The following is an 8,673-nucleotide window of genomic DNA, read 5'->3' on the forward strand; positions in this document are numbered from 1 at the left end:
AATACCGTTTATGGTCTCCGGTACTTTCAGTCCAACGCCGACTGCATGCACAGCGTTAGAAAATCGGGCCTTCAAAATAAAAGTTTGACTTTTTCCCCAAAAAGTTTTTTAATTTATTTTTCAATTCTATTTTTCTTCCCTCACATCTGCGACCAACTTGAAACGGGTCCGCGACCCACCAGTTGAGAACCACTGGTCTAGATTAAGTTTAGTAGATTTGAATTCAAGGATATTTCTAACCTTGGATTAAATTAAATATTTTCCCAAATGTAACGAATAAAATGTAAACTTAAGTGAGCAGCCTTTATAGAACTCATAAACTCAGACTCCAACACAGTCAAGTTTGATTGAAGGAAACAAGACAAAGGTTTTCTGTAAGAAATGGTATTTATCAGTTTCCAAGAGGTATATACAGGTCATATATACTGTTCCATATGTAAGTAACATAAAAAAGGCAAAACAAGTGATGGATTTTGAACGTGACATGCAGTACCGCCCCCTCCTGTTGGCTGCTAAACTTATAAATCACCTTTTAACAAACACAACGATTTCATTCACCGCACGCCAAAACAGACTAACAGTAAAAAAACAGGAATAAAACTCAAGACTAGAGCGACAGGCACTGAACTCAGGGACAAAAACGAAGAGCTCTGTGATGTCTCTCCATGTGACAACACCTCTACAGTCTATTGGTTTGTGTCCGGAGTCCACAGTCGAAATATTCCTGACCAATCACATTATTTGTTTCACTTCTGATCATTATTCAATCGTACAGTTTTAAATGCATCAGATTTAAATTACCTTCTGTTCACCATGTGATGAAACTTAGAGCACGATATTGTCAGAATGGAGTGACAGATGAAAGATGGACATGGTGGTGCTGCTGTCCGCTCTGAGTCTGTCGGTGGGCGGAGTCTAACCGATGGTGACCCCGAAGCCGCACTGGAACTTGTTCTTGCGGTGGTTGAGGAAGGTGCAGAGGACCAGAGAGAGGGGCAGGGGGAGCAGCTTCTTTTCTAACGTGGCCCCCACCACCCAGTTACTGTCTAATGAGCCTGGAGGAGGGAGGGGATGCATCATTAGAATGAGAGTCATTCCATCAGATATGAGAACAAGGACTGCAAGAGTTGGAAATAATTACTTGTGATTATTTTTACTTGAATTGCAATTGTGATATTATTCATGTGTGATTGATCATTTGTGCATCATAGCTCGTTATCATCAAGTCATTTGTTTTTAAAGAATCTGTACCAAACATACATGTCTTTAGAATACTAAAAGATAAAGGGATATCTCTGCAGATCCATAATACTTCATTTCAAATTATATTTAGGTTTAAACTAATATTTTTCTCCATGCGATTAACATTTGTATTATTGATTATGATTTAATTCATGTTGAGCTAACCAACAGTGTGTTAAATAAAGAAAATAAGCCTCCCCTTTACAATATATTATACAAATAAATTATAATCACATAATAAACACTTTTTTTTTTTACTTGGCCATTCTGCAAAAGACCACTTTCACTTTTGGTACTAAAAGTATTTTTTGAGGCCGATACTTAGTTTTTTCTTACCTTTAAACAGTAAATTGGCTTTAGGCACATCTAGCTGGTAGCCGAACGACACGCTGGTGTCCTGCATGCGGGTGCTGGCCTCCAACTCCACGCCCAGCTGCAACTGTAGAAGAGAAGATGATTAGAGGACGATGAATAAGGATTTATAAAAACATCCTTCAGCACAGCAAGGGAAAAAAACAAAAAACTGTTAAGTAATTAAAGAAAACTAAGACTAACAAAAACACATAGGAGGCCAGTTAAGCATTTTCATTTTTCTTTCACAAATTGCTTGCATTTTATACATGCTAAGACTGCAATACAGGAGAGAAAGTACCTGCTCGTTAGCTCTGTGATAGTATGAAGCGTGAGCCCCTGCTGAGCCCACGGTCAATGTGGCGATGTAGTTACTTCCTGTACAGAGGGGGACAAGTCAGCGCGCTGGTTTAACCACATGAAAAACTACATTATGGAAGTGTAGGCCAACTTCATTTGATTCTACTTTTGAACAGTAAGCAGCCTCACCTGTGTATCTGCCCACTAAAGACATGACTGAGCCCTCCTCCCCCGGCCTGCTGTGGTACACCAGCTCCCCACCCAGAGCCAGGGCCGGCGTGATGGACTGGAGGTAGTGCGCTATAAGAATCCCTGAGAGGAGCAAGAGGGGGGCAGCGGCAGATTTCGGGTAAATGAGAAGTCTATTTTCAATAACTTGAAAACAAGTCCTTGGATGAAAAAAGGTGACTGAAATGTGATACACCAGATCACCTTTGGAGAGTACATGCAACAAACACATACAGTGGGGCAGAAAATTATTTAGTCATCCACCAATTGTGCAAGTTCTCCCACTTAAAAAGATGAGAGGCCTGTAATTTTCATCCTATGTATATTTAAGTGGGAGAACTTGCACAATTGGTGGATGACTAAATAATTTTCTGCCCCACTGTATGTGTTNCAGCAAAATTCCTCAATAAAGTTTAATATGTGGATAAAAACTAGGTATGGCTATTTTTTCAAAAAGCCAAAAAGACACCGGGCAGACCACTTTGGATATTGCTTACTATCTAATGAAAGTACTTGAAGTGGTTACCTGTTTATTAACACACCTTGGCTATCGGCCTTGAATGCATTGTCTCTCTTTTGAAACTTCAGGCTCAATAATCTGCCCTTAGAAAGTGAGGGTGAAGCCTCGTTTCTTTTTCAGAAACAAGTTCCTGTTCTCGCTTGAGCAAGGAAAAGGTCTATGTGACCTTTGCTACCTGGGGTGCTGGACTATGCGTGATCTGACCTCTATGAATGCCACCATGCCATTACCTGATACAAGTTAGATGCCGGCCTATCAACAGCTCGCCTGAGATTTGTTACTAACTGTAAAGCACTTATATCACTGGTACCCTGGTTATGCCAAGGGCCAGCGTCTGCCTTCACTCACTGTTAGGCAGGCGTCAGTCATTGGTAAACAATGTTCATTTATTTAAGGGCCACGCTGGGTAAACTACCACCTCACATCTGCTCAGCTGATATCACAGAGAGTGGCCAAGCCTAGCTATTGCCGCTGGAGATCCCAGGATGGGGGTTTTTTTACATGTGCCAGCTGCCTAGGGACTAGTTTAGGCCCCCACTAAAGCTTTTATATGTGCGCTAGCCCTCTAGCCTTTGGAACACTTGCCAAAACTATCGAAAATTGAGCATTTTGGTTCCCTGCATTCATTTTAAAGCACGGCTTGAGCGAATTGATTTGCATACCCCTGGCTACCTGTCTTTGTTGATACGTCTTGTAAATGTACCCCTCTTCATTATGCCTGTATGTGTCTTTTTTGTTTTCTGTTACATGGTTGTAAACCGATGGTGTGGCAGCCGGTCTCAATGGATTTTTACCTGGACTAAATAAAGGCCTACAAACAAATACACAGTTCACGATAATAACTGGTGCCATGAAAGAACCATGGGTAAAAGTTCATAGTTTTGACAGAATAGCTCACGAGTAATATCCTCATTCTGTGGGAAGTGTATGATGTGCCATACCGGTTAAAATAAAAAGCCTGTCCAACCGAATATTTAATTTCACACGTTATTAACTTTTCTTCTATTTCTGCCAAAACCCTATTATGATTGAGACTTGATCTCCAATTATCTTGTTACCTTCCTTCCTTTCCTTCCTTCCTTCCACTTATAATAAAGAAGCGTGCTTTGAAAAATTGAGCAGCAAAAAGAGATCATAACTTAGTTGAATATAAAGCAGCATAAAAAAAGAAGCATTAGATTATTTTTGGATAATATATATAAATAAAATGATTCAGCTAAACAAAATTTTGAAGAATACCTAAGTCAAAAGTTTAAAAAGGTAGGTACTGAATAACAATTCGCTAAAAAGTATTGATATAATAACTTTAAAATAATAATTACTGATCATAATATATAATAAAAAACTTCTACTACTAAACAAAATATGTATTCAAGAGCTACAAGCGTAGTATAAATAAATAAAGCAAAAATGTGTGTTAATATCACATTGATTTTGAACAAGATAATATTTAAAATCAAATCAAAAACCTTGTTTTAAGCCTTTTGGCTTTTTGTAGCACAAACTGAGTATAATTCCACATTTGTAATGAATACCAAGGTTTCAAGGTTCTTTATTTTGCTCATACGCAACATAGCCCTACAGTGTTATGGGCGTATGAAAATCTTGTGTGTCACCAGGCTTCTCCAACAGGAGCCAACGCAATAACACAGATAAACAGAAAAATACTAGTGCCAAGAATAGTATACAAAAGAAAAATAGTTTTAAAAAAGTGAAATAGGCAATAAGGGTTTACTATGCGAGTTAATTGAAATAGGACTGTACTTGCGTACAATATATACATTTATTTTTTAAGTAGAAGAGCCGATGAATATTAGCGGAAATTTGTTTCACAGTTCAGGTGTGTCTTATGCCCTGTGGTATGCTGCGGCTGCCGCCTCCCAGACGCAGCAGACAGAAACAATTTTTGGCCTGGCGTGATGGTCGGGGGTTCTTTTATAATCCCGAGGGGATTTCTTCCTGAGGGCGCTGGGGCGGAGTAAAGGTCACCCCCTCTAGGTCAGAGCTCTTGCAGCTGCTGTAACATCCACCATGATCCCTGCACCCTGACTGCCATCATGTTTGTCTGCTAGGGACAATGATTAGCATACCATGGCTATATCTCATGCAGGGTGACAGGGAGCTGACCCCTCTGGGTGACAGGTTGCGTCAAACTGGCTCCTCCTCCTCTTCTCTCTCCTCCTCCTCCTCTCCCGCTTCTGCTGCTGCTGTGCCACTCTCCATCAAAGATCGTGGACAGGTAAGCGCAATGGAGCATATTATTTACTGTTTTGGAGTAAAAACGGCAGGTTTACAATCGTTTCTGAATATCTAAAATGTGGATTTGTCCTCTTTAACTCGAGGCTGTTCTGCTGGATTGAGAGGGCTTCCTGCTGCAAGACTTCATGGATTTATTATAACTCAGGCTTTTTTAGTGTATAAATCCCTGGTGTGTCCTGTAGAGAAGGATTTTCGCAGGTGTTCTCTGTTTGACTCGATTGTATGGTCTGTGCAGCATGGAAGATATCATGTTGTACAGCTGCAATTCTTGTGTCGCTAGAAGAAGCGATTTTAAACTCAATCGATCTGCTGGTGTGTTTGGTGTCTGTCTAGAGTGTTTATCGCATTTGTTTCTGTGTTATGTGCCAGGTGTCACCGAGCATTAAGTGTGTGTGTGTGTGTGTGTGTGTGTGTGTGTGTGTGTGTGGTGTGTGTGTTGTGTGTTGTGTGTGTGTGTGTGTGTGTGTCGTGTGTTGTGTGTGTGTGTTGTGTCGTGTGTGTGTTGTTGAGATACTTAACAAGTCATTCATGCATTAAGGCTGAATGTTCAGGTGTTGTGAACTCGACGTTGTGCCAGCCTAGGTATGCTGTATGGATTTCCTGTTGTTAACTCTAACCTTCTTCCCGGCCAAACTAATGGACTATAACATGGCGGTTTAAGATAAGACAAAATTAGTCGATTAGTTGATTTTAGTTGACTTTTTCGATTTTTCGGTAAAAATCCCAAATATACTTCTGCATTAATTTCTTAAATTTTGGGGCTGGCCCTCAAATCAAGCGGAATTCTTTTAGTGAGCTAATCTCAGATCTGGGCAAGAAGTCTCTATATTGTGGTATAACTGAGATATGGTCCTGGATTCTTAGAAAAATAAATAATTAGCATTAGGCATTTCCAAAAAATGGCTTAAACCACTAAATCTTCGGAACGATTGATGTGTAACGGTTATTCGACATACTCGACCAAACGAATGGGCAGTCCCACTGATTAAGGATTGGAAAAGGGATTAGCTGCTTTTTCCTAGACCATATATTACTGTAGAATATGCTAATATTTGGGGGTGTTTACTGTCTGTCAGATACGAGGAAATAGAAGATAATCCTTTTGAGCATTTGAAATTTTAAATCTATCCCTCACTATTTTATAATATTGGGAAAAGACATTGGGAAAACCAACTGCAGATTAACAAGTTAATTTAATCAACGTAAACAAGAGGCTGTTTTGTTCGGAAGTGGCTTTTAAGATCTTAAGGGTCCTGTGCTGCTGTTTGGCTTTAATATTTATGAGGGCATCAATGTTTAAACAGGTCCAGTTCTGCTTCACATTGAAACTCCTCCTCTCCTCAGGATGGAGGGCTTTTTTAACGAGTGGCTGTGGAAAGAGGAGTACTCGGGCTTTCCTCCTGGCATCAGCTGGCAGGCCAGGACACTGAGATGAAGGAGGAGGAGGGAGCGCCTTTTCCTCGGCCCAGGGATCTGCTCTTCAGTTTGCCCCTGGCCGTCGGCCTTCATCGCCCTCAGATATGTCTTCGAGAGGTGAGACAAAGCTGGACCGTGAAACTCACAGACACAAGATATAACCTTTTCTTTGTTGTCATTTATCTTGACGTCTGATGTGCTTAACTTGGCAGTACGTTTCCAATGTTTACGGGTGGATATGTGTGGGGATGTTAAACGCATGTCATGTTTTGGCCACTAGGGGTCTCTTAATCCGACATTAAAGGTCACCTATAATGCAAAATCCTCTTCTTCATGTCTCTTCTACATCAGCATGTGTCCCCTCTTCTTCATGTCTCTTCTACATCAACTGTGTCCCCTCTGTCTTCATGTCTCTTCTACATCAACATGTGTCCCCTCTGTTGGAAAGAGACTCTGAAAGTTTCAGGAACAAAGATTTCTCTCTCTTTTTGTCCCTGATCCATTTCTATAAAACCTGTCTGGAAATGAGCTGATCAGATTTGGCCCACTTTATGATGTCATAACGAGTTTTTTTGTCTTGTGTAAACCTTTAGCCCATCAGCGACCAAGGGTACCCCCCCCCCCCCCACCTTATCACCTGAATCTCCTCCTAGAGCACCATTGTGTTCTTTGTAACCAAATGTCTCTCAGAGGGGCGTGGGGAGTGGCTCCTTATTTTCATCTGAAGTAACAGACAGAGAATCAGCACTTTTGAAACCGGGCTGAAACAGAGGGGATTATGGGTAATGCTGCAATGATCTGTTTGGTGTTTGGAGCCAAACACTTCAGAGACATGTCTGTATATATCTGAGACCTGTAATATATTGATGAGAAACATTATAATAGGGGACCTTTAACAGAAGGGGGAGTTTGGTCAGCTTCTTCTGGATAGGATTCCTTCATTGATTATTATTTGGAAAGTTTTTAAGTCGTTCAGCTCAAATGACACTAAGAATAACAGTTTCATTTTCTAAAAGTGAGTGAAACTGATGCTCTAGAGAGGCTGTTCAGGAGTTTTTTCCTATTATTTAAAGTGGATAAAAAGTATATTTATGACGCATACCCAAAGGGGACAGGACATAAAACCAAACAAAATTACAGATTTCTCTAGTTTTAATAGTGCTGGAAACATTTACATAACATTTTATTGCAGCAATGTTATATATTATGTGTTTAAATGATGAATAATTAATCAAACGAGTAGAGCAAACAGTTAAGCCTGATGGGAAGTCCTCTGAGTCTGTCCCCTTGGTGAAAGCACATGTTTAAACACATTGTGTGTGTCTTATTTCACCCTGGCATTGGATCCTGCTGGTTTTCTGCCTGCTAAGCTGCCTTTGTAGCTCAGCAGGATGGCTCCTTTACCCTTTATTAGGGCTCCAGTAGATATAACAGACCTGCAGTGGGAGGCAGGCATCATGAGTGGACAGTTTTATCTGCTGACTGTGTGAAAGTCCTTCCTCCTCCCACAGGGCGGGCTAAATAACATGTGATATATGCGTTAAAGGAAGAGAAAGGGAAAGAACTGTGATGGTGGTGGTGCTTTAGTTGACGTAGGTCTAAAGCACTGGTTCTCAACTGGTGGGTCGCAACCCAAAAGTGGGTCGCGGACCCATTTCGAGTGGGTCGCAGATGTGTGAGTGAAGAAAAAGTCAAACTTTTATTTTGAAGGCCCGATTTTCTAACGCTGTGCATGCAGTAAGCGTTGGACTGGAAGTACCGGAGACCATAAACGGTTTTGAAAACTTCTGTCACGTAGTGATCATCTTCTCAATAAAACATCTTTGCTGATGTTTTTTCGAGTCTTCTGGCCAATCAGAATCAAGAGTGTTGCCGGAAGTCCCCACGGAGAATAACTTTGCGGTAGAACTATTCTTTATACATCCATGGGTACAACTTCAGATAAAAATGAACACATAATGAAATATGACCCCCGGTTTGATGATTGACAGGTCACAGAACAATGGGGGCTATCTTCCCTTACCCACAATTCACACAGACAAGTTCAGCTGTCAGAACAAAGTGAAAAACAAACAATGGCATAAAATATTATTAATATGTCGGGTATTTACTTACTTTTTTAAAAGCATACTTTAGTTCTGTGAAGCGATATAAGGGATTGTACTTCACTTTAATTAATATTGTATGCTGAAAAGCGTATATAGATTACAGCACCATTTTTTGTTGAATAAATTTGAGTGGTTCAAAATTCGGGTCGCGATTTGTTGACAAAGGAAAAAGTGGATCCCGAAGCCTGACCAGTTGAGAACCACTGGTCTAAAGCACTAGTAGTCGGCTTGACTTACTCTTAATTGCTA

At 40.5% G+C, this 8,673-nt stretch overlaps 2 protein-coding genes across 2 annotated transcripts in view; both read right to left on the reverse strand.

Moving 5' to 3' along the window:
• The window catches only part of LOC104963762 (forkhead box protein P1-like), a 924,791-nt gene that overhangs the window by 69,199 nt on the left and 846,919 nt on the right, over nt 1–8,673 (reverse strand). The gene's annotated exons all lie outside the window — the stretch shown is intronic.
• The window catches only part of LOC104963749 (mitochondrial import receptor subunit TOM40 homolog), a 666,013-nt gene continuing 657,708 nt past the window's right edge, over nt 369–8,673 (reverse strand). The window contains exons 7-10 of the mRNA XM_010792394.1: nt 2,083–2,205; nt 1,895–1,971; nt 1,579–1,681; nt 369–1,055 (exon numbers count right to left, since the gene is read on the reverse strand). Of these exons, the coding sequence (XP_010790696.1) occupies nt 916–1,055; nt 1,579–1,681; nt 1,895–1,971; nt 2,083–2,205 (443 nt within the window). The 3' untranslated portion in view covers nt 369–915. The remainder of the gene's footprint in view (nt 1,056–1,578; nt 1,682–1,894; nt 1,972–2,082; nt 2,206–8,673) is intronic.

This window comes from Notothenia coriiceps, unplaced genomic scaffold (genome assembly GCF_000735185.1).
Source record: "Notothenia coriiceps isolate Sejong01 unplaced genomic scaffold, NC01 NC01_scaffold00036400, whole genome shotgun sequence".
In the NCBI taxonomy this organism is placed as follows: domain Eukaryota; kingdom Metazoa; phylum Chordata; class Actinopteri; order Perciformes; family Nototheniidae; genus Notothenia; species Notothenia coriiceps.